Genomic DNA, 25,733 nt, shown 5'->3' on the forward strand with positions numbered 1-25,733 from the left:
AAAAATAATTTAGTTTAGGGGGTTTAGTAACCCCTAATAATTTGTATGTACTTAAAATTAATTAATTTATTAAAATACAAATTCTTTGAAAAAAAAAAAAACAAGGTAATGTTGATAAAAATTTTATATTTTAATTTATTCTAGAAAAACATTTTTACATACGAGAAACAGTAGTAATACCTAAGATATTTAATCCAGTATTCAAGTATTCAGCAGTTATTTTACACAATGAAATTCGACCAAAATAAATTTTTGTGATTTCTCCTAAAATTAAAAAAAGTAAAATAGTTAATTGATATGAACTATAAATAATATTGATGAATAATATGATACATTAACCAAAACTTTACAAATTATATTTACATGATTGTGTAAATTGTATTTTATTTCAATGTTAATATGAGCATTGCTTTTAATTTTAATTTGTCTAATCATATACATATACAAAGTGGATCACAATGTTTTAACAAATCAAATAACATTTAATCCAGCAAATATTTTATGTTACTCTTTTTTAAAGCAATTTTTCAAATTTTGGACAATGTTTAAAGCATAGTTTTTATTATTTGTCTATTTATTTTTATAGCCTTAATTAAAATAATAATCAGCCCAATGATCATTATTTATCTATAATGAGACATTTTTTTAAATAATTTTTATGAAATTACAACATAGCCAATTTTTAGAGTCCTTTTCTTACACAGAATATTGTGGAAGAATATTTATACAAAATCAGTCCAATGAGAGATTAAAATTTTCATATACAAAAAAACCCACATTATCACAAAACAAATACCTTCTTAACTTTACATCAAAGCTAAAGGTTATCATAGTTTTAAGTAAAAACAGTTTTAAACATAAAAATTTACCAATTTAAAAAAAAACATAAATTTTTTGGATTTTTCAATTTGTGGAGAATGTAGCAATTTTTTTCAATTTTTGAGGGTAATGTCTTCAATTAGATACAATCTATTGATATATCATTAAAAAATAAATCGGTCTAAGAAAACCAGAGAAAAAGTAGTGACAGACATAAAAAAAACACATCATGATAAAATTAACACCTTCTCAACTTTGCAGTAAAACTAAAAGATATTAGCTGGATCAAAAATTATTAGATTTGTCCAAACTTTGTAAAACACTGTATATTTTTATAAAAATAACCAGAAAAGTATTTTTTTTTTTTTTGTAATGATTTTAAATTGAAAAAAATGATCAAAACCAAAAAACGAATTTTAACTTTTTAAACTTCAAATCAAAATCTCCAAAACCTTAAAATTATTTTATTAATAAATTTTTTTAGTATTTTGAAATAAAAACTTTCTTAAACTGTAAAAACAATTTTTTTCTTTCTCGAATATCCTTTAAATATATTTTTCAAAAAGTTTAGAAATAAAACTTAAAAATGGGTTGTAAAATATAAATTACAAAACCAATTTAATAGTTTTTTTTTATATTACCTGAAGATTTTTGGATTTATAAAGTAAATTTAATAAAATGTATTAACAACTAACCAGTTTTTGTATTTTTTTCAATACAATAGCATTTATCATAAAACTCAGAGAATGTAGTAGCAACCTCATAAAGATATTCACATAGATGATGTAAACATAAATCATCAGTAATTTTTGTTAATACTTCTGGGAAACGCAATAATGTCTAAAAATGTTTTCATTAGTTAATAAATCAAATTTTAATAAATATAAATATTGCATGATAATAAAATATCAACCTTGGCTAATTTCCACTCTTTCTCATGTTCTAGTGAAATTGGCTCATTTTCATTTTTACAGTTATCACCTAAATTATTAATTATTGATCTAATTCTTGTAAGGGCATATAATAAGTAAACAGCTGTATTTCCTTTGTCATCCAGCATTTTATCAAATGAAAATACATATTCATGGTTTCTGTTGTGACATAAATCAGCATATTTAATGCAACCATACGCCACAGCTCTTTCAGCCATTTGCATTTCCTCAGGAGTTAAAACTTTATCCCTTTCTTTTTCAATTAATTTATCTCTAGCTCTTTTAATACCTATTACAATAGTTAATAAATAAAAAGTTAATTATAATTAAAAATAAAACAAAATACCTTCATCCAACAGTCCAACTAGACGAACAGTTTCTCCAGATCGGGTTTTAAATTTTTTTTTATCTTCGCCTAATACAACACCAAAGCCTACAAAGTCCATACGAACTTTATTTGGATTAAGAATACCAATATGTGTTGCACAATTTTTTAAGGTTTCAAAATGAGTACTCTACAAAATTTATTTTTGTAGTAAAACTTAAATGTTTTGCTATCTCATATAACTTACTTGACCAGAATCAGTTATATAAATAATTCGATCTGCTTTTTCTTCTTCAATCCTCTGTTTAAGAGCAGCTAAATCTGACGTATCATAGGTGAACCCACCATCAGATTTCACAACAGTTAATGGAATAGAAGTTCCAGATCCCCACATAATTTTACGCCCTTCATCTTCCTGAAGTAAGCCTAAATAAATTAATACATAAAATAATATACTCAAATATTAAATAATAATTATTATATTTAATTCAATAATTTAATTCATTATTATTACCTTTAAGAGTAAGTTCTTTCACTAAATTTTCCATTCGAGATTGATAAAAAGATTCTCCTCTTTCAATTAATGAAATATTTAATCTTTCATAAATTTTTTCAAACTCTATTAAAAAATAAGATATGTATTTATAAATAAAGTTATAAAACTTCTATAAAAAAAATCATACCTTTTCTTGATACATCACAAATCAATTGCCATGCTTTTACATGATCTGGAGACATACTTTGTAATTTCACTACACATTCATAAGCACGTTTTTTAAAATCTGGGTCACTATCAAAGAGTACCTTTGACTCTTTATAAAATTGTTGTAAATCATGAATTGGAGGAGACACTGTTAAATAATTAGGAAACTTATCTTGAAGTCTTGTAATCAACATGCCAAACTGTGTTCCCCAGTCACCAATATGATTTAACCGTAACACATTATGTCCAAAAAATTCAAATAATCGACATATACTGTCTCCGATAATTGTAGACCTAGAACATTTATTCAATCAACTAATTCATGAAATATTATAACAATATGTTTTAATATGTCAAGAATCTTTCTATTAATCAAATAATTTACAGATATTTAAAAATTAAAATAAAACAAAGTAAATTAGAAAGAAGTAATATTTATTTATTTAATATACATACATTAATAGAAAACATGATATGTTAGTAAGTAATCATTATAGAAACTATATAAATATATTGAAAAAAAGAGAACAATTATTAAAATACAAATTCATTCATTTTTAAGTAAGTTAATTAATTATAAATATCTGAAAATTTCAAAGGATCCCTAAATAAATTGGATATAGTGCATTTTATTTATTTGAAATATTAAAAGATCTTTAGTTAATATCATATCACTCTAATAAAAAATAAAATTTCAAAAAAAAAAAAAAAAGATTTGTTAAAAAAAATTATTTCTAATTATGGTATATTATTGTATATTTTTTTAAATAAAATATTATTTTGAGTAAATTAAATTATAAATATAACTCATATTATGTTAAAAAATAACTGTAAAAATCACATTGTAAATTTAAATTTTGTAATTTGAAAAAAAATTATATATTTTTAAAATAACAATTAAATTATTATGAAATAAAACAAAATTAAATGACACAAACCAAATTTTATAATATTCACCATTATTTTTATATAATATTTAATACATATGGAAATTTACCAGCAGATTGGAGATCAAATCTAGTTTTTCCCTTGTTATTTAGGTAAGAGTTATCTTACTAATCTACCTAATACCCAACTTCCAAGTTTCTTAAGTGATCGATAACACATCTTATAATAACTATTAAAGCATATAATAATTAAATTAATATTAAACTAACCTCAGATGACCAACATGCATTTCTTTTGCAACATTAGGAGAAGAAAAATCTACTATTATTCTTTGTTTTTTAATAGGAGATTTAGGTTTCAACCCATTTGTTAAAACAAATTGCAATATTTTTCTTAACTTATCATGGTTTAACCAAATATTTATAAACCCAGGTCCAGAAACTTCAACTTTTTCAACAACATCACATGGTTCTAAACATTCAACTATTTTTTTGGCAACTGTATTTGGTGACACATTTTCTCCTGAATAATAAAATTAAAACAATCTAAATGTTTTAGATAAAAAAAAAAAGTTAATTAAATACCTTAGATATTTTTCAATTAACAACCAACCCTCAAATAAAAAGTTAAAATTTCATTTATGTTATAGTATCAAAATAAAATGTTAAAAAATTGTCTCTTTCAAAAAAGCACTCATTTAAACAAAATATTACCTTTAGATTTTAAAAGTTTACAAATTTGCATTGATGCATTACACTGATAATCAGCAAATTTGCTACCAGTTGATATTGTAGTTTGAATTTCTTCACCTATAGTTGGGTAAGCAGTTTGAATAGCTTTTGAAAATAAACTAACTAATATAGAATGCAAGTTAACCAAAGAATCATTATCATCTTGGGTGGATATTTTTAATTCTTCAGATACGGCCTAAATATAATATTATTTTATTTAAAAAATACAGTTATATTGTAATTTATAAGTTCTTTTTTTTTTTTATTCAGTTAAGTTCTTAAACATACAATTGTACAGACATAATTTCTTTAACGGAAATTATTATCATGATAAACATTTTATCCAATAAATAAGTTTTTCAAACCCTACAATGTACTTTGTTGTACTCTAGATTAGTAAATAATTATATTGAATATATTGTCAAACATGTACATATAATATATAAATAAGTTTTAACAAATTTTAAATGGTTACTACACTATTTTATAAAAAAAAATAAGCTTCACTTATATTTTTGAACTTCTTTTTATTATATAATAAAACTTGATCACTTATGGCTAATATTGTTTAAAATTAAAACTTTATTAGAAATATTATTAATTTAAAAATAAAAAATATTTAACTCAAAAAGCCATAAAAAAATTATTATAAAATACCCTTCAATTCACTAAGTGTACATTGAAGGTTTAAAAAAATTAGCAGTTTGAATGGGGCTGTGGAATCTACAGCTTTTGTAGAAAGATTAGTAATATGCACAAATTCAACGAATTTTCCAGTAAAAAGAGGAAGATAAAGTAATGTGGTAAAGAAGATTCCTATAACATTTATTATTCAAAATGATTAACAGGGTAAGTGACTATGTCCCCACAGACAAATTTTTAAGATACGCCCATAGTTAAAAATTATAATATTAATGCATTTGACACTTGCTTCTTTTAAAAATTTTAATCTGTACTGAAGTTTTTTGTTTTGCGTTTCTAAGTCTGTTCTCTCTATTTCTTTTTGAGCTTTTAATTTCTCCAATTCTTCTATATCTTTGATCAATTGAGGAATGGACTCAACAACTGTTTCCATAATAGAGACTATTTCAAAACTCTAACATCCAAACTTTAGATTTAAACTAATAATAATTGGCTCTTATAAATAAATAAATAATTAAGTAAAATACAATTTTTCAAAGTTGAGGTTAAGAATTTGGAAAATAATCTCTAATTTTAATGATAACGTAATAAGATAACATGTTTGTTAAATTAATATTATATACATTTTTAGCTCTATCTAGTAGCATTTTATACTATTATAATATAATCAAAAACTCTAAATTAAAAAAGTTGCATAAATAATTAAAACATACAACTTATATTATAATTTTAATTTTTAAGGTGTTTTTAGACTTGTAAGATAGACATATTTCAAATAATTCAAATTGTATATATTAAGTTTAATTTAATATGTTCTTATTCTTCCATGAAATATACACTTTTACCAATTGGTGGTTACAATATAAGATAATTTTTATGTTTATGGCTATTAGATATAATGTTAGGTTATGTCTTCCATTCCAAATTCACCTATTGAGTTAACTTTTTGTTAAAGAGTTACGTTTCTATTTCTTTGGCATTTTTTGTTTTAAATCGTCACGGATTAAAATGGTAAGTTATTTTTTATCATAATAAGTGTTTGATTTTTCATTGATTTATTAAAATATCCCAGTAAGAATATCTTCAAAGTTTTAATTTTTTTCAAATCGATGTAGAATATTCCATGTGTTTGTATAAACTTGAGATATACATACGATTCATCTAGATTTTACTTCAATTAATAACTTTTATTATGTATTTTAAGATGTCTATGGATTAGGATAGTCTAAATGATAATAAAGTTTAAACTATGCGATTTTGACATTTAATTAACCAACCCTTATTTTTCTAAATTATTATTGCTTTACGGTTTATGATAGAGTCAAGCTTGAAGTTGTGTAATATAATTAATTATATAGTTTTTTTTTTTATTAGACTTTGTTTCCCACTGCAAGTAATTTTTATATCACTTTTGTTCATTCTAGACTCGTAAACGCCGTAATGGAGGAAGATCAAAACATGGACGTGGACATGTAAAGCCTGTACGTTGTACTAATTGTGCTCGTTGTGTACCAAAAGATAAAGCAATCAAGAAGTTTGTAATACGTAATATTGTTGAAGCCGCTGCTGTACGTGATATAACTGATGCTAGCGTATATTCTTGTGAGTATTATGTATTATTACATATTACTAGTTAAGTATTAAGTAAGGTATTAATTATCAGCAAGTATCAAAAAATAATATTTTTAAATTTATAATGTGTATCTTATTTAATATTAATATTTTTGAGGTCACTTGGTATGACCATTAATAATGAAATTTTTCAGGTGTTGTAGTATTTTTTTTTTAAGTTTAAACTAACATGAAATTTTATTTTTTAATTTAAATAGAAATAAATTACTTGTAGATTTTAATATTTGGCTAAAATGTGTATATACATCTATAATATCAACCACAAGTATTATTTCAAAATAAGACTATTCCAATTCTATTAAATCTATTAATCAACAATATATTTTTAATTTGACAAACAAACATATTATAAAATAAATATTTTATACCCAGTTGTAGGGGTTAGTCTTCTATCAATGGTAGTAATATATATATATCTTTTTAAAGCAACATTATTGTTTTTAAAAAATCTACATTTGATTGAACTGTCCGTGTTAAAACTTTGTATGTCCATTTTTAGAAATTTTACAGGAAAAGCAACTTTCTGAAATATTTTCCATTAATAGCAATGGTAAAATGTTTCTTCTTAGTTAAATATCTCTATAAATAATCTAATAAAATAATATTTATTCAAAACTAATAAAATGATTGTTTTCAGAAAAATTTATTATTTCAGTTTTTTTTGTTATGTTATTGTTAGTAATAAATTTTTTATAATTTTTCAGCTTACCAATTACCTAAACTGTATGCAAAATTACACTACTGTGTCTCTTGTGCTATCCATTCTAAGGTTGTAAGAAATAGATCTAAAACTGATCGTCGCATCCGAACACCACCAAGTCGTAACTTCCCTCGTGGTGTAAGTATATTAATTTTGAAGTTTTTTTTATATGGGGATATGACTTTGTTAAATTGGTCCAGAATCATTTGTTTTGGATGGGCGAATCTATAGTATTCTGTGAGTTGGATATTTATTATTGGTAACCAAAGCCAATGGGGAATATTGGATAATGTTCTACTAAGTGTTTTTGTGGAGTATTCTATTTTTCACTTTATTTAATGAAGTTTACATAAATAGTATTTAGGTTTGGACTATTATTAGATGAGAGTGTATTGTGAAAAAGATTTTTGGTTATGTGTTCTGAAAGTTATTTAACTTTAGTAGCATATTCTTATGTGTCTTTCTGTCTTCTGCATTACAAAATACACTGATAGTTGAGTTGGTTCTAAAAGCACTTGTTTCCAGTCTAATTCTACGGTAGTGTATGGGATCCAGTGTATTAAGTAAATTTTTCTTTGCAAAGTTGTACGCAATAGTGCCATAGTAAATTTGGGTAAAATTAACGACTTATAGATAGTGAGTAGGTCATTTGTGTTTGGGTTCCCCATAAGTTGTTACATAATATTTTAATAATTTTCATTCTTGTTGAACATTCTGACTAGTTTTGTACATGTAGTTTCCATAACATTTTATGGCAAAAAATTAGTCCAAGTATATAGATTTCATTAATCAAGATTAGTAGAGAACTTTAAACTTAAATGTGGGTTGAATGTCTTTTTTTTATTCTTGTTAAAAATAATGCATTGCGTCTTGCGGGGAGTAAAGATAAATCCAGTATTTTTTGACCAGTTTGTTAGTATTAAGAGTTTGTTGGAGAAAGAATTCAGAAGTTTGACAGCAAAGATAATATATTTTAAAGGTTTAGGTAGTTTCATGTATTTCAGTAGGTTTTCATCTATGTTCAATTTTTGTAGTATGGGGATAACTCAGTTTCTCCACACTGTGTCATAAACTATTCAGGATGTTTGTTTTAGTTATTATCAAAAATATTCATTATATCCTGTTGTTTCCTATAAACCACAAACACTAATCTATTAAATAAATTTTAACATATTTACCAACATTTTAATATATGCTATTTTGATTCATTGAGTTTATTTGAACCTTGATGTATCAATAACTGAGTGTTTAAATCTTATATGTTTTATAAAAATTCAATTATAGCTAAAACCTGATTTTATTATGTGTATTTTTGCGACAAAATTAATTAAAATATACTTGCATTTGTATTGATTCATTTTATAGGATAACAATCGCCAAGGAGGTCAACCACAAAGAAAACCTTGATACCTTCATTAATTGAGGGAAATAACATATATTGTTTTTATAAAATATGTGAGAATAAATATTATTCTGCTCGATATATATTTTTTATACTTCATTCCTTATAAAGCATAGCATAGCATTAGTGTCATAATTAATAGAATAGCACTGATAAATGCTATCACAGAGTTCATTGACGAGTTGAACTATTTATATTTTAAGTATGTGTTTAATTCCCTGATATTTCAATTAAATCGATTAACCAATACACAATTATTAATATATATTATTTTGGTTATATTTTAACCGTATGAGGGATTTTTATTCCTCAAGAAGGCTTTAGCCAAAATTGTCATTTTTTTAGCACCTTAATGATTTTTTTGATTTATAAACTACAAATTAAGGAATAATTAAATGATCCCTATACCATACAAATCAAATAATATTTACCAAAAAATGTATGTTTTAAATATCTATTACATTATTCATTGCTTTAATCTAATAACAATTATAAAAAATGAGAAGACATGAAAAACAGCTGAAATGTAAAACTACAACTCGTAACTGTTGATTTATCTCAAACATTCTGGAAAAAGTGTTTTAATAAAAATCAGGAAATTTACATCCTGTTAATAACTATGTGTAATTATAAAAATAAGGACATTAATAGTATTGTTACTAATGAAATATTAAATAGGTTTGTAATTTAAAGTACATAGTCATGGTCATACATCAAAACTTAATTTTAAAAATTATAATTGTAAAGTACAGAAACAATATTCACAAGTCGTTATTGTTAAGTATTTTAATTAAACTTATTTGTTATCATCAACTAATGCTTTTGTAGCTTCTTTCAGAGTTTTTTCTAATAGTTTTCCAGTATTACAGAAACCATGCTTAGTTTTACCAAAAGAATTGGGTCCTGCTGATGTTGGTGTATCTCTACCAATATTTCTCATTCGCATTCTAGCTTCTCTAGGCATTTCTTCAGGTTCTTCATCACTAACATCACCAAAGACTGCAGCAACTGATTTTGAAGCTGGTTTTGGTAATAATGGGGGTTCTTTCTAATAATTTAGATTAAAATAAAATTAATTTCAGAATAAATTATTATATTTAACAATTAAAAATTACACTTGATGGAGTGTTGAGCTTAATTTTAATACCAGTTTTTGTAGGTATTGATTTTTTCATACCAAAAGTTAATTTTTGTTTCTTGTCTTGTAACTTTTCTTTTGATATATCATCTGCATTTAAAAAATAAATATCTCAAATAAAAGAATTATTAATTAGAATATAATTAAACTAATATTAAATAAAGTACACATTTCTAATATAAATATTAAAAAATTTGCATGAAGTTAATGTTGATCAAAAATTACATAAAATCCTATAATTATAATTAATATTTTGACTTAGTACAGTACACAAAGTAATAAATCATTAAAAAATAGGAAAATAAACTTTAATTTATTTAAAGTGAAGGGTCTTTTAAACAAATTATTCAATATTAAAAACAATACAATTATAAATTATATAATTTAATTGCTATACTGTATAATTAACTTTACTACCTAATTGTATTCAGTTTTAAAATAATCTGCAGTTACTGTAACAATACTACTTGCAAGTAATTTAATTATCAAAAAAAAATGTAATTTTAGTTAATTATTTAATGGTAATTTTGAAAACTACTGGTTAGTTTATTTATCATCATAAACAATTTGTTCTTCAATTATCAGTAAAAATAATAAAATGTGACATTACTTTTATAGTATTATGTAAGAAAATAGTTCATTTATTACTAGTGATTTCCAAACTTAAAATTTAAAAGAAATAATTAAAATTGATGTTTGTTTTGAGTTTGATTAAGAAAAATTGAAATTTTGGTTTGACTCTAAAAATCAGGATTTGTAAAATTATTACTAATTATCATAGTACATATATATTTGGCCATTGGTGGAAATTCTGGACATATAAGATACCTCCATCATATTTATTACGTTATACTAATTAAAATTCTTCAGGGTAATCAATAATTTATCTAAGTCTACAAATTAAAAATTGGCACATAAATAAATACAAAAGTAAATCAATTTTTGAAATTTTAAACTATCTACATAAAATTTTAGATATTTAAAATAATAATAATGATATTGAAGGAAATTTGGAAGAATTTTGTGTCAGTATAACAAAACTTAATTCATTAAGTTTATTTTAATTTTTCTTTGTTCTTGAAATATTATTTCTTAGTAGTACAATTAAAAATCTATTTAATAAAATATAAATGAAACTTTGATACAACAGCAACAGTATATAAATAAAATAATTGTAGTTCTAAAAAAATTAATTAATGATATTAAAAAAACAAGTAAAAATAAACTAATTAAATATGTTCTAAAAATGAACAAAACTTTAACTAACTTATAAACAAGTTTAAAAAAAATAAACGTTTTTCTTCAAAGTCTTCTTTTTAATTATTATTAAAAATAATTTATATTTCTAAAAATTGTATTTAAAAAAATATGTCATTAAATTTACTTTAAAGTAATGTAATGAGTTTGAAGTTTGAAAAATTGCAAGCGTGATCTTAAAACTAATAAACTAGAAAATAATGATAAAAGTTGTATCCTTAAATTAAAATTTAAGGTTTTTAATGTTACTTAAATTTTGTTCAACTACCAAATTTTTTTTTATTACTCAAAAAGGTGTTATCAGTAAAAATAAAAGTAAATATTAAATAATTACAACAAGTTTTTAAACATATTTAACTTTTTCAATATAATATATGTAATAAATTTAACAAAAAGGTCATTCAAATCTAAAATGTTTATACCTTTCATAGATTCTTCAAATTCAGTTGATGATCTTTTAGACATTTTCAATGAATTTGGCTACTTTAATACACTACTTAATATTACTTATTGATTTTTTTTTTTATTGAAGTAATTTTACTGAAAATTGAATTTACAAAAAACGTTAACGAATTGTAAAATTTTTAAAACCATTAAAATATAATTTCAAATAAATATATTTGAATTTTAGTAATGTGTTATGATGCCACTTTTACTCTTCGTGCAATCATATATTTTAATAACAATGTTATCCACATTGTATAATGACAACGCGTGATAACACGATAGTGTGTATAATACATAGAAAACATTGTTTAGTTATTGGTGGGCTACTTTGTTCATCCTTTATTATATATATTTAATACATATTAAGTATATGTATTTTATGTATGTTCGGAAATATAGATCATTGATAGATAAAAACCATCAAATTATAAAAAATGGATTGCTGAAAACCAAAGACTGGTTATTAAAGTATAAAAATTGTCTTACAACCTTCTTTTCATTTTGTTTGAATGGAATGTTTAATTTGTTCAACTACATAGACTGAAAAATTACATTAATTATTGTTGTATAAAAATCAATATTTATGAATAAATATATTTTTTTAAATTATAAAAGATAAAAAATCTGATCTACAAAGTTTTTTCATTGGAGATTAAGTAAATCCAAGCACTATAAAAAACATTTCACTAATATTCTGTAGTTAGGGGATAATTAATAGATTTTAGAACTAGGTGGTTATTTAATTTTCCTATAATATTTATCATTGACAAGATGTTGAACCGTTTTTATTTTTCTTACAATAAGGTTCATAGATTCAGCCAAATAACTCAATAAACTATTGTTATCTACTGAAAAAAAAGGAAAAGATCTTAATGTCAAAATTGGGAAATAGATTTTGACGTTTACAAAAATATTGCACCCATATGAAAAAGTCATCCTCATCCTTATGAGTTAACTTATTCAAGAATATTTAATGATCTATTTTTTATCAATAATCAAAAGATTTAGACGAAAAATATTTTCACCTTCAGAAATTCACTAAAAATTAGTAAAAAAAACTTTTAAGTGATATAGTAAAAACAGGGACAGCACTTAACATTTTTTTTTGCCTTTAATTAGCTAAACTTAATTTTTGAAGGCAAATGCATATACTGTCACTCTTGTATGACCATTAAATAAACATAAATTAAAATAGTTTTGAAAAAATAAATTTTTTCTGTAATATAGTCACAAATTCTATGTTCACAGCCAGTGCAAAGGATTATAATTGGATTTCCTAAAAAATTAAAAAAAAAAAGGTAAACCTTGACAATATTACAAAAATATATTTTTTTTAAGATCTAATCATTTAAAAAGTTATAGCAATATAAAAATGAAACTGAAAAATTTTAATAAAGTAAGATTTGTTAACTAAGCTTTTTTTGGACGGTCACACTGGGTTATTCAGTTATAATATTATCAGTGTTGAGAAGGAACTGGTTCCAAAAAGAACGGATTCCTGGAACCAGTTTTTTTTTAAGGAACGATGTTAGGATCNAGGAACGGATTCCTGGAACGAGTTCTTTTTGAAGGAACGATGCTAGGAACTGCTTCCTTTTAAAATAAAGGAACGAGGAAAATGAACAAATTCCATTTTTTAAGGAACGTGAACGGAAATTACAGTTCCTAAAAATTTTTATAAACATGTTTTAGTGTAGTTTTCTTCGTATCTAGACATTAAAATATTATGGTATTTTTAGTTGACTTTTGACAATGGAAGTCCCCTATATACCCAGCCGAGATCGTAGGCTGTTTAAATGAATCAATTGACTATAAATAGAGTTATTATCACATGTAGGTATACAGTAAATATTTAATATATGTGTACATATATTAAATAATGCACCGAATATTATCGTCGTTTCTTGTTAACTAATATATGTTAAAGGTTTTGGGTTTTCTGATTTATTATTTCTAACTTATATGTAGACAATAGACATTGGTCGCGTTGACACAAGTCGTTAGCATTTACTACCTGCTTATAAATATAATTTTCGAATACTTTTAGATAAGGAATACTACAAATTTGTTTTGTATTCGACTGCTGATGAAAATCATTGATGACCTTTATCATGATCTCATTGTCACAATTTTTTAAATAACTTGATACATAAAAGGAATGAAGAGTGGAACGAGTTCTTATTTTAGAAAATGAACGGGGAACGGAATGAGTTCCATTTAAAAAGGAACTTTCCCAACACTGAATATTATGTAAAAGTGTCACAGTAGTATCGGCTAGATATTGATTTGTGATGTTACCGGCTGACAGCCAATTACTTCTTTTTATTAAATGTTAGTAGTAAAGTAAGAGTTCATTAATTAAATAGTATATTCATATTAATATACAATATGTTTGTTATTATGCAATATAAAAGGAAAAAATAAACAGGTTAAACAATTTATACTAAAAAAAAAAAAAATATATTACAAAAAATTAGATTTAATTAAGCACACATTCTATATATATCATTTTTCTTTTTGCAAACAAAAGTTGTGAAATAATTTATTTTAATGCAACCAAAAAAATTTTATCCACATATTTGTTATAATGTACATTTTTTAATATTGAAAAAATGCATGGAAAAAGATATACTTAATCTTTATGGTCAAACAGCCAACTTGAGTTACAATAGACATTGCCATATTTATTTGAAAAGCGTCATTTTGGTGGTTCTAAAGTAGCAGATCCAAAATCTGTCATATGAGGAAATTTAACTTTTTTTCTATCAAGTTCATCTTGAGCCCACATAATCAATTTCATCAAATTGTAAAGCTTTGGTGTAATAGTAGGCTGGTTATGAAATCTCAAAATAGCTGAATTCAGCTCACTGGATACCTTTAATAATATAACATTTATTAAGTATTGGATATTGAAAGATATCAATAAACGTTAAAAATAAATTTTTTTATTTGAACAGGAGCCCAATTTATTCACTGTTAAATGATTACTAGAGCATAGCTATTATTCAAATTTTATATTTTATAAATTAAATTAAATCATTTAATAGTAATAAAATAGGGAAAATTATTATTTAAAAGTAAATAAATAATAACTATCTTGAAAAATGTTTTCTTTGTTCTAAAAAGTTGGGACTTTTTTTCAATAAATGATTTAATTAATACCCCTCTCCCCCAAAATAATAAATATATTTTTGGATAAATGATATGATAAAGATTTTTTTGTAAATAGCTTGAAAGTTGGTATCTTAATCATTTATAATATATACTAAATGCATATTTAATCTATATTTCTAAGCATCAAAACTTAAAAATAAAATAATATTCCAGTGAACTGGGAATATTATTTAATTCTCAGTTCATTATTAATACTATTAAGTTGACAATAATGAATTACAGAGTCCATTATTATTAGTATACATTTAACCTTACAGTGAGCAAGTGCATTCACAAAACACAAGCAGTCGAGTTACCAATAGTACAGTTTGAAGTAAAACTTAAAAACATGACATTTCAATAGATAATATATTTAAAACGTACATACTCATAGAAATAAGTTTACTTATAATATTTAAAAAAATAAAACTAGTTTCAACACATTTTATTCAAAAATATCTTTTTTTCATATAAATTTATCATGTACTCGTTGGTAAATATTAAAAAAATATTTATTTATTAAACTATTAGCTGAAACATTATAAAATACTTGTATTTTATGCAAAATTATATGTTAACTAGAATAAATATTAGAATACGAGGTAGCACTGGTTGTTTTTATTAACAGTTTGGATTTGTTTTACTAAAATGACGAATAACTGTATAAAATTTATACATGTGACATAGTACCGTATTTACCTCAGCCCACACTATATCATCAAACTAAATAAAAATGTATCGACATGTGAAATATAAGTGTACAGTTTCCCAGTGTAAAGTTAATCTCTATATAGCCTTGGTTTAAAGAATTTTTTCTCATAATATACTTATTTTTTTCACATAATTTCCAACATACTTTTAAAGATTGGTAATCAACCTTGGTGGCCGTGTCACATTAGATACATGAAGACTGAATTTAATGAATATATTTATAAATGATACTAAATAATTAGTGTATTATCCATATAGTGTTGTAACAAATCACAATTAAATTATTATAAAATATAAATTTTATATCAATTAATTAAGTTACTTTTTGTCTGTGTGAAGTTTGAAGAAGATCAGCAAACGGACTTTTGTGAGGTTCTTCAAAAGCCAAAAGAGCTAATGTTCTCTCTAGCTCAGTTAAAATGGTAGGATTTCCCTCTCCCACTTCTGAAAGCTTAGCTTGAGCAAATACTAATGCTTCTTCTATATTACCTTCTTTTATCAATTCAATTAGATGAAGTTGCTATGAGAAAAATAAATAGAATTATTTTTACATCAAATTTATTTTAGAACTATTAATATAAAAAAAAACAGTTATAAATTGATAACTCTTAAAATATATTAATTTATATAGATTTTGTCATTTTAATTTTAATATTCAAGTAAAATTTGTAAAATCAATAACATAAAGTACTATAAAAGTTTAAAAAAATTTTATTTTTAAATCATAGAAACAGCCAATTTTGGCTACAGGCTTAGGTCAAGTATTATTTTTCAGTATTATAATATATACTAAGTTATTATCTGTGGATGAAAAGACTAAATATATATGGGTTCTATAGTTTTATTTAGGACTAAAAGTACAATTTAAGAGTTTTTATTTAAAATGGTATCAATACACCAGTAGTTTATTTAAATAAATTTATAGTGAACTTCTGAAGAATGATCTGTTTAAGTAACTTATTAGTATTTTAAGTACCTGTAAATGAAAATATAAATCACGATCGTCATCAAGAAGTCCTGGATATAATTGATTAATGAGTGTTATTGCTTCTTGCATTTTTCCTGACTGTACAGCTTCAATGACCTTAATTCGGTTTCCTAAGGTATTTAATTTCAGTGGAGAACTAATTCCAGCCTCTTGTTCAAATTTTTCTGCAGCTTCTTTAAACCCTTCTAAATAACATCAACAAAATAATGTGAACACAATTATTGTGCTAAAAACAATATATGGAACAAATCATTAATTAAAAATAAATTGTTTTATATATTATTTGAGTAAAATTAATAAATAGTTATAAATATTGATTATAAATAGAATAATTTATTATACAAACCGGATACTAAATAGTTCATGATAAGTTTGTTCATGTCTTGACGATTTACTTTCATATTTTCAATTCTATTCAACCAATCTGGCTTAGAGACATTGTTCTGGCTCGGTGGAGAATAACTCATAATGTAAAATGATTTCTATTATCTACTTGAAATAAAATTAACTGTCTCAAATAAAATATAAATATATATTTTCTTTTCATTCACTCAGTATTATTAGAAAACAAAATCTCAAATTAACCAATAAGCTAATATCACAAACTACTATACGACTATTTTCATATAGTCTGTGTTTAGTGCTAACATTTAACAAGAACAACAATAGTAAATTGATAAAATGAAGTGTGATATGTTATCAATAAAAATTATGATATACAGACACAGAACAACTGTTGTTCTGTGGTACAATCATCGAATTATTTTATATATCACTTAAATATCTATATGTCCATATCTGCCACAGATATATTTGGGGGATGTACAGACAGATATTACCATCAAAATGGCGCCGTTTTCAAACCTAGCAGACCTAGTCAGCACGCTCCTGAATTTTTACTTTATGACATTTACATAAAATAAAATCAAGATTTACATTATTTTAAATTTGATGTATTTCTTTATTCTTATTGTTTTAAGAGGATATAATATACAATTGATATTTAAAGAACCCTTTAGATATACACCTACTATGAGAAATTTTTTTGGAAAGTCAATAAGACATTGACTTATTGAGTAAGACACTCATAGGGAGTTCAAAATAGCAATTTTTACATTAAAAATTAAATTTTTTAACTTTCTTTTAATTAAGAAATTATATCAACACATTTTGTTCATTCATTTTTATATCCATCATGTTATCTAATTTTTTAAAAATAAATATTTGTTTAAATAACGACAATGTACAAAGCAACTTTTAATTGCTACAAAAGTTAAACAATATTAAAAAAAATACTAATTTTTACAAAATAAAAACCAATTATATTTTTTAGTTTAAAAACTTATAATAAATGTTTAAAATCTAAACATTAATTAAACATTTAATTACCATACATGAAATATACATATATTTTTTTAGTTAATAAATATACATAATTATTATACATAGTCAATAGTCAATAAAAAAAATAATTTTTATAGATCTTACATAGAAAAAAAAAAATTAATCCCAATATTTGATCATGCCATCCCATCCAGCTGTTGCAACTTTACTAGGTTCATGTGGATGCCATAAAGTTGCTATACAAACATTATCATGGGCTTTCCATTTTGTGTATAATTTACTTGTTTTCCAATCCCATATAAATACTTTACCATCAGCATCCCCCGAAATTAAGTAACTAAAAATAATAATTATTATGAAAAAAAAGATTGAAAAAATTGAAGCTATAATGCATACCTCATATCAGGTGAGAAATCTAATGAACAAGCATAACCTGCAACCATGTGACCAGAAAAACTTTTTTTTCTATTCACTTTAAAACGATTCATTGCTGAGAATATAACAACTTTGTTATCCATACTCTGACAAGCCAACCATTTTTTGTTAGGAGCAAGTGTTACGCTAGGCATAGAATGCATAGTAGGATCAGCAATATATTTCATATCAACTGGTATATCCCTAATACAAACATATAAAATTTATAGGATTCCAACATTTTTATAGGCAATGGTATTATTTATATACACAGTAATTCATAAAGGATAAAACTCATTTTTTTTTAAACTATTGAACATTTTTAATTTTCATTAAGAAAAATCTTGTTTGATTCAAAAAAATCTACAATATATAGTTCCTTTCAAGGTTAAGTACCCAAATTTTAATTTCATTTAATGGGAATCCCTAAATTTGTTTAATGATAAAATAGAAAAACTTTGATCTTATAATTTTTTTTTATCCAATGAACTTTTCTAATTACTTGTTTTAGTTAACAATGTTTGACAATTTTTCTATTGATTATTAGCTGTTTAGCATACAGTAGTTAACAATTGTCACAGGTACTTTTCAATATTTTTCATCATACCAAAATCTTATTTTAATAATTCATGTCTATTAATAGACATACTTTTCTAATAAAAGCATATTTATTATCATACATTGTTGAACGACCGCTATGGAAAAATTTTCTTGATAAATACCATAAAAATAACAGAATATTGTTGTTTCCAGAATTATAAAAACCAAGTTAATGATAGATTTTTTTTTAATAGAAAACTTTTGATAATTTAAAAAGCATCCGATTGATTGGATAACAAAAATGATAAAACTATGCATTATAGTAGTTTTTTGAATAAAACAATATTTTCCTCTACAAATCAAAATTTTACGAGTTGATGAGTTTTTTATTCTTAATAAAACACCCTACATATATATTATAAAGTTAAGAATACCATTCCCAAACACGAAGACTCTTGTCATCAGAAGTTGTAACAAATCGTCTGTTTTCATCAACAAAAGTAATACTGTTAACAGCTCCTAAATGTCTCTCATATTCTTGAACAATATTTCCAGATCTTGTATCCCACTAATAAAAATGTGTATAATTTAAAACATAATTTATAAGTGATAAGATATAGGCACATATAAATAATCTGTGGACTGTTATATAAACATGCAATGTTATAAGGTTCCAACAAACACTATACTTTCATATATATATATATATATATATATATATAATACATTATACTTTCATATATATAATACATAATACTTTCCAGTATTATATATGTACATTAGGGTGGTCCTTAGTTATAGAAGAAAAATTTTTTTTTAATAAATTCAGAGTCATGGGCTCAAAATTTCGTTAGGTTCACTGAAAAAATGAAACTGGTAAAATCTGAGTACAATTATAGATCTTAGTTTATATAACTAATTGTTTACCATAAAAAATATTAAAATTTAATTTTTATTATTTTTGTTGTCAGTTTTATTTATTTTACCAAACGTAGTTCAAATATTCAAGTATATGTACATTAGGGTGGTCCTTATTTTTCGACTTCATAAATTCAGAGTCATGGGCTCAAAATTTCGTTAGGTTCACTGAACCATTATTNTCCCTTGTGGTAGGATCTTCATATAAAAACTTGAATTTTAATATAAATCACTCGAATAATTTCCATGAATTGTTGCTGAGCAACGAAAAAAAGAAGATCTTTTTCTAGAAAATCTGATAAATCTATTTATAGCTACTTCTCCTCGTTTATTATTACTGTAGTTTAATAACTTTTTTAATAACATTAAATCATTTATAGGAGCTGTTATAATGTTCGCAGCTGAAAACCACATTTTAATATAACATTCAACTACAAAACAACATAGCTATAAAAAAATTTATAAACCATTTATGGTATTTAAATGATAAGTGTGCTGTGTTTTCTTTATTTAACGATCGACTTGACATTAATACTAAGCAGCGAATGGCAAAAAAAATATTAAAAGGTTATGAACAGAGCACGAATGAAGAGCCAGAAGAAAATGAAGATTCAAATAAAAAATTAATTTTAAAATATGAAGATTTATCAGATTTTCTAGAAAAAGATCTTCTTTTTTTCGTTGCTCAGCAACAATTCATGGAAATTATTCGAGTGATTTATATTAAAATTCAAGTTTTTATATGAAGATCCTACCACAAGGGAAATAAATAATGAATACTATAACGCCAAAGAAATATTATCCTCCATAAAAATAGTAAACGACGGAATTCAATGACAAATTTACAAGGGATGAAAATCAAAAGCAATTTATATTACAAGTATGAAATTATATAATAATACTGCAAAATTTTTAATTTTAAATTACTATATTTGTATTATAACCTTTACTTTGGACTATTTTAGGTGGTTCAACAATATCGCCAGCTGTATCCCAGTTGTAGCCAAGAAATTTTGAATAAAAAATATTCAAATTGGAAAAACTATTATTGTGATAAACAATTATTATTTTATTGTGTTTGTTGTTTTTTTTTTTTTATTTAATATAACTAAGAAAATTTTTTAATTTATGAACAAAAAAACATACATGCAAAAAAAATTAAAAAAAAAAAAACACGTTTTCGTAGTTGTTTTAAATTTTTATTTGGAAAGGATTCATAATTCAAAAAAAACTCAAATAACGTTTTTTATAGAAGATATCACGGTAATTAATATTACTTCTGTACAATTAAAATTTAAGACACTAGAAAAGTATAACTGAAAACTGTCATTTTTTTAAAAAAAATAGGTGAAACTGATTTTTCTTGTTATTACGAAAAATATTAATTGTACAAAAAAATAATATATTACCTTATTTTTTGTTCACATTTAGTTCTATAAAAATTGTTCTTTGTGTTTTTGGAGAAACTTCAAAAATAAAGAGCGTACACTCAAAAAAAGAAAATCTACCTCATTTTTGAAGAACTTCAACCCCTTTGAGGCACGTGAAGGGGTTGACTTATTGTACTCAGATTTTACCAGTTTCATTTTTTCAGTGAACCTAACGAAATTTTGAGCCCATGACTCTGAATTTATGAAGTCGAAAAATAAGGACCACCCTAATGTACATATACTTGAATATTTGAACTACGTTTGGTAAAATAAATAAAACTGACAACAAAAATAATAAAAATTAAATTTTAATATTTTTTATGGTAAACAATTAGTTATATAAACTAAGATCTATAATTTTTTCTGTAAATGGCATAGTTTGTAAGATAAGTGACGAAAATCGTAAGACGTCACTCAATTTCAGCCAAATTTTGTATGAATTAATTTTTTATCTAATGGAAAAACTTGAGGAATGCATAGAATGATTTAAAAAAAAAAATTATTCTAATAATGCTAAGAATTATCCTAATATTTATACATATTTAATGGTTACAAGGCAAAAGAGACTAAGCGACTAATCTAGTATGAATCTATCTGTTGGAAAAAGTCTATCTATTTAGTGATTATTATATAAAGATATTTATAATTTTAATTTTAGATAAGTATGACACTTTTGTTCAGTTAATTATAAATTTGAGGTCTAAACAACATTTTCAGAGGATAAACGTCATTAGTATAAAATATTGGGAGAACATAATATTGATGGTTACAAGGCAAAGGGGACACTGAATCAGCTCTTGATTAATTTTGGGATGTTTCACGATGTGGTGGTGTGAATTATAGACGGCGTGTGGCTCCCTGAAGTAATGCCTTACAGCAATTACTTGAGCAAGGCAGCCCTTATAATGCCTTAATAATGCTGGTTGTGAAAAAAAAAAGGCAAAGAGGACATAACAACAAATTGACAAAAAATTGGGGCATATGTGTCAATACTTAAATATATTTTATTAAAAGTATTCTTATTACTTCAATTATAATCTGAACTCAAAGAAAATTACTTAGCCATAAATATGACATCTAAATAAAAAAAATACTCTTGTCAAAAACTTCAAAATGTGCAAAAAAAAAAACAAATTATAACCATTCAGAAATAAAAACAATATAAGAAACGTTTTTGCCTTTTGAAAACCTTGAAAAATGTAGCTTAATTGATTTTGCTTTATAACCATTGATATATTATTCATTAAATAAAATTAAAAGTTAGATCAATTATAGTTTCATTTGTCCATATTGGATAAAACATTTATGCATTTATCCTTCTCTATTATTCTTCGTCTTCTTCCTCGCCTTAATCCCAACTACTTGGGGTTGGCCACCCTTATCCTAAACTTCACTTGACATGATCTCCCACATCATCTAAGCTCATATCAGCTGTCCTCAAATCGCAAATCCCTCAAATCTTTCTCCATTATTATCCTAGAAAATTGAGGTTCTATTGCAACCTAATAAAATTCAGTATCTTTTTTTAAGTGGAAAAACTCTTTTTTACTTAGCTGATTTATATTTATTTAGCAGTGCTGAGACTATGAATATGTTTCAAAACTAATGAATGTCTGAGCAATACACTACAGAATTATAAATTCAGTTAAATAAAATACACAAAAATATGGTCCATATTTTTAATTTGTTTTATTTTACTTACACAAACAATTTTTTTATCAGCAGTTCCGGCAACAAACAAATGTTGTTTATCTTCATCAGGATTAAATTTTACACAATATAAAACTTTATGGTTAGTGAAACTTTTTATACAGTCTCCAGTTTCTGTGTCCCATAACTTAACATAACGATCATATGCTATAATAAAACCATAAAATAAGTGTTAGTATAAAGAAAATTGAAGATTAAAATCTAACTTATTATTTATAGCCAGTTCAAAATAAACTCAATTCAAAAACTGATAAGCATTATTCAGTATTTTTGATACTGAAATTTTATAAGAACACAGCTAAAATTTAAAGCCCAAAATACTAAATAATTTTTAACTAATTATTAATCAAATTTATTTAATAATAATTGTATAAACTATGTTTTTAATAAAGATCTTAATACTTATCTTACAAATATTGCACTTATAAGAACTTAAATTATTGAATTTTAAATACATAAAAACCTTGATAAAAATAGTATAAGAATTAAAATAAGTTTTTAGAAGTAGGTGTTTAGTTAGGAACAGAGTTATTATAAACAGTTAACAGAGTCATTATAAAATAGTAATTTGTGAATGTAAAATGAAAATATGAATGAAGTACTAAAAGTTACTGATTCAAAACTTATAATCATAGTAGTAAAAAGATTTAAAACTAATATATCTGATATCATTTATATAAATATGATAGTTTAAGTTAGGTCCTACAGCACAAATATGACAAGCTACACTAAACAGTTTATTTTGTAATATACTTAGAAAAAAGTAGCTTGATATGTAGATCATTACAGTGCAATATATAGAATTTAACTGTTGTTCAAAAATTATATTAAAAACATTGAAAGTCATACCTGCTGATAAAAATTTAGTTCCTTTATTATTAAAACATGTATCTCTAACTGCCTGTGTATGACCAATATATGTTCGTATACACTTTCTATCTCTATAAACATCCCATAACTAAAAATATATGTATATATATTTATTGATAAATAAAAAATATTTAAATTTTTTTGGGTTTTGTATTACTTTAACTTTACAATCCATACTACATGACATAAGAAGATGAGCTGAACGTGGAAACCATCGTATAGCTGATATTCCTTTAGTATGACCTTGCCATGTATGAATATGTGCTTTGGGTAGAAAACATCTATCAGGTGGCATATTTGATTTAAGGTTAACTCCTACATCTTGAGGTATATGTAAGAATGATCGTCCCTGGTAATCTACAGGATCTTTAACTATACAAAAAATAAATGATAAAGATGAAGATACTCTACGAGTGAAGTTGTAAATAAAGTATTCTAATATATGAGCTGAAAAACTAGTATAAATAATAATAAACTAATAAGAATAATTTATTAAATAATATATAACATCTAATATAATATCTTTGGCTTGGTAAAAAAAAGGCCAATATCACATTTTTTTTATGAAATTGAGACTATTTATCCAATGCTTTTATAATTCTTATAATTAAACTATCAAAATCCAGGAAAACATGCCCTTATGCACCAAGCCACAGAAATAAAAAATAAAATAATAATATAAAAAGAGAGTACTTACTATGAAGAATAGATTTTTCCTTAAAACTCTTATCTTCAACTTTCTTACCACGCTTATGCTTCTTTGCTAAAAATTCTTCAATAGCAGCTGCATCTTCCTGTAAAATTAATACTTAAAAATTAATATTATTAAATTGAAAATTGAAAAAAATTCATACCCCTTCAGGTTTAGCTATTTTTTTCTCATCAATAAATGTTCCCCATGGTCCTAGATACCCGTCAATATCTTCTGGATTATCATTTTTAAGTCTTTTTCTCTTATCAGCTTGTCTTTTAGGCAACGATTCAAAAACAGTCTTAAAATCATCTCTTTCTGGTTTTCGACCAATAATTTCATTTGAATCAACAGTAGGATCCAAAGCATATCCTAAATATAATAATAGAATATAACTTATTAATTTTAAATTATAAATTTGAATAAAATTTTAGTTCACCAAAACTATGAAATGTTCTTCTCTGTGTTTCAAACATAAAATCACTTATATGTGCTTTTTCAACAAATCCAGTCATCATATTTTTAGCTGCTTTTTGTTGTTGTGTTTTAAATGGATTTTCTGGCCCAGCAATTGGTGTAAACAGCTCTTCATATTTCATATTTCGCGTTATTTCTTTTGTACCTATATCAACATATTGAACAGAAGTGTCGTGTGCCTATAAAAATAGCTATTTATTAAAATTATTGATAAAATATACAAATACTGTATAGGATTTTCAAAATGAAATTTTTCAAGTGCATTAGCATGAGAGTAAAACTATAAAAACTCAAGTTAACTATAATTGATCCATATACTCTATAATTGGGTTTTATGGTTAAATTATGTTTGAATTAATTATTATGTAAATTAAATAGTCATAAATACTGCTCTTTTACCAAATAACGATTTTATATGATAGCGTATTGAAAAATTATAAAAATAAATATATTTTATTTTTGTAAATAAATCTTAGTATAATATTTTTTACAAAATTCCCATAAAAAAAAGGTCACTCAATTTTTTCTAAAAATTTAATAACTGTGTAATATTTGGTTGATTGAGTTCGGTTTTTTTTTTCATACACTAGGTTTCTTGTGAATCACTCTGGCCCTGCCATTAATCATTACTTCAGGATATAATTAGGTTTGGTTTACACTTACCAAACCCAACTTCCATCAAACTTCTAATTGAGTTTGTGAAATTTTGTTCTCATGTTAATGCGCCTTAATAAGTTTCACTTCAAAAAGTGCAAAAAGTTTCATGTACAAATGAGATTTGAACTAACATTTCTATGATATGAAAAAATACATCATATTTTTACAGTACCTAGTTAATGAAAGTTTGTACAAACAAGCCTTACTTAGGCTA

The 25,733-nt window shown here is 24.1% G+C and overlaps 5 protein-coding genes across 8 annotated transcripts in view; 1 reads left to right on the top strand and 4 right to left on the bottom strand.

Moving 5' to 3' along the window:
- Positions 1-109: 109 nt before the first annotated feature.
- On the bottom strand, positions 110-5,596 carry LOC126900946 (arginine--tRNA ligase, cytoplasmic). Its single transcript, XM_050676985.1, has 10 exons — positions 5,330-5,596; positions 4,381-4,594; positions 3,937-4,189; positions 2,760-3,073; positions 2,591-2,695; positions 2,324-2,502; positions 2,098-2,266; positions 1,733-2,040; positions 1,515-1,659; positions 110-264 (listed from the first exon to the last, which is right to left on the bottom strand). Exons 1-10 carry the CDS (start codon positions 5,471-5,473, stop codon positions 155-157), a joined length of 1,941 nt encoding a protein of 646 aa, XP_050532942.1. The 5' UTR covers positions 5,474-5,596; the 3' UTR covers positions 110-154.
- A 310-nt stretch (positions 5,597-5,906) lies between these two features.
- LOC126900486 (40S ribosomal protein S26) lies at positions 5,907-8,855 on the top strand. The gene is made up of 4 exons (XM_050676224.1): positions 5,907-6,051; positions 6,465-6,642; positions 7,377-7,510; positions 8,738-8,855. Exons 1-4 carry the CDS (start codon positions 6,049-6,051, stop codon positions 8,777-8,779), a joined length of 357 nt encoding a protein of 118 aa, XP_050532181.1. The 5' UTR covers positions 5,907-6,048; the 3' UTR covers positions 8,780-8,855.
- Positions 8,856-9,437: 582 nt separating this feature from the next.
- Positions 9,438-11,848, bottom strand: LOC126900485 (PEST proteolytic signal-containing nuclear protein-like). The gene is made up of 3 exons (XM_050676223.1): positions 11,592-11,848; positions 9,890-10,002; positions 9,438-9,822 (listed from the first exon to the last, which is right to left on the bottom strand). Exons 1-3 carry the CDS (start codon positions 11,632-11,634, stop codon positions 9,571-9,573), a joined length of 408 nt encoding a protein of 135 aa, XP_050532180.1. The 5' UTR covers positions 11,635-11,848; the 3' UTR covers positions 9,438-9,570.
- Positions 11,849-13,326: 1,478 nt separating this feature from the next.
- Positions 13,327-17,111, bottom strand: LOC126900487 (glucose-induced degradation protein 8 homolog). Its single transcript, XM_050676225.1, has 4 exons — positions 16,815-17,111; positions 16,457-16,653; positions 15,803-16,000; positions 13,327-14,491 (listed from the first exon to the last, which is right to left on the bottom strand). Exons 1-4 carry the CDS (start codon positions 16,933-16,935, stop codon positions 14,315-14,317), a joined length of 693 nt encoding a protein of 230 aa, XP_050532182.1. The 5' UTR covers positions 16,936-17,111; the 3' UTR covers positions 13,327-14,314.
- A 724-nt stretch (positions 17,112-17,835) lies between these two features.
- LOC126902391 (pre-mRNA-processing factor 17) overlaps positions 17,836-25,733 on the bottom strand; it is an 11,067-nt gene continuing 3,169 nt past the window's right edge. For 3 of the 4 annotated variants that reach the window (XM_050679608.1, XM_050679607.1, XM_050679606.1), the window contains 9 exons: positions 24,825-25,041; positions 24,549-24,757; positions 24,392-24,488; positions 23,852-24,066; positions 23,674-23,782; positions 22,817-22,971; positions 19,201-19,334; positions 18,209-18,430; positions 17,836-18,149 (listed from right to left, as the gene is read on the bottom strand). In XM_050679608.1, coding sequence (XP_050535565.1) covers positions 17,972-18,149; positions 18,209-18,430; positions 19,201-19,334; positions 22,817-22,971; positions 23,674-23,782; positions 23,852-24,066; positions 24,392-24,488; positions 24,549-24,757; positions 24,825-25,041 — 1,536 coding nt within the window. In that variant the 3' untranslated portion in view covers positions 17,836-17,971. The remainder of the gene's footprint in view (positions 18,150-18,208; positions 18,431-19,200; positions 19,335-22,816; positions 22,972-23,673; positions 23,783-23,851; positions 24,067-24,391; positions 24,489-24,548; positions 24,758-24,824; positions 25,042-25,733) is intronic. The other variant, XM_050679609.1, reaches the window with a different exon arrangement.

Source organism: Daktulosphaira vitifoliae, unplaced genomic scaffold (genome assembly GCF_025091365.1).
Source record: "Daktulosphaira vitifoliae isolate Bord-2020 unplaced genomic scaffold, ASM2509136v1 Scaffold_3, whole genome shotgun sequence".
Lineage (NCBI taxonomy): Eukaryota > Metazoa > Arthropoda > Insecta > Hemiptera > Phylloxeridae > Daktulosphaira > Daktulosphaira vitifoliae.

Excerpts from the sequence above, each read along its gene's own strand:
- LOC126900946 (XM_050676985.1), bottom strand. The coding sequence starts at position 5,473 with ATGGAAACAGTTGTTGAGTCCATTCCTCAATTGATCAAAGATATAGAA. Across the intron at positions 4,595-5,329 it reads GATTAAAATTTTTAAAAGAA|GCCGTATCTGAAGAATTAAA; the intron begins GCAAGTGTCAAA and ends TATTATATTTAG. Across the intron at positions 3,074-3,936 it reads ATGCATGTTGGTCATCTGAG|GTCTACAATTATCGGAGACA; the intron begins GTTAGTTTAATA and ends TAAATGTTCTAG.
- LOC126900486 (XM_050676224.1), top strand. Across the intron at positions 6,643-7,376 it reads TGATGCTAGCGTATATTCTT|CTTACCAATTACCTAAACTG; the intron begins GTGAGTATTATG and ends ATAATTTTTCAG. Across the intron at positions 7,511-8,737 it reads GTCGTAACTTCCCTCGTGGT|GATAACAATCGCCAAGGAGG; the intron begins GTAAGTATATTA and ends TTCATTTTATAG.
- LOC126900485 (XM_050676223.1), bottom strand. The coding sequence starts at position 11,634 with ATGTCTAAAAGATCATCAACTGAATTTGAAGAATCTATGAAAG. Across the intron at positions 10,003-11,591 it reads ATTTGAAGAATCTATGAAAG|ATGATATATCAAAAGAAAAG; the intron begins GTATAAACATTT and ends TTTTAAATGCAG. Across the intron at positions 9,823-9,889 it reads AGCTCAACACTCCATCAAGT|AAAGAACCCCCATTATTACC; the intron begins GTAATTTTTAAT and ends CTAAATTATTAG.
- LOC126900487 (XM_050676225.1), bottom strand. The coding sequence starts at position 16,935 with ATGAGTTATTCTCCACCGAGCCAGAACAATGTCTCTAAGCCAGATTGG. Across the intron at positions 16,654-16,814 it reads CATGAACTATTTAGTATCCG|AAGGGTTTAAAGAAGCTGCA; the intron begins GTTTGTATAATA and ends GATGTTATTTAG. Across the intron at positions 16,001-16,456 it reads ATTTATATTTTCATTTACAG|CAACTTCATCTAATTGAATT; the intron begins GTACTTAAAATA and ends TTTTTCTCATAG.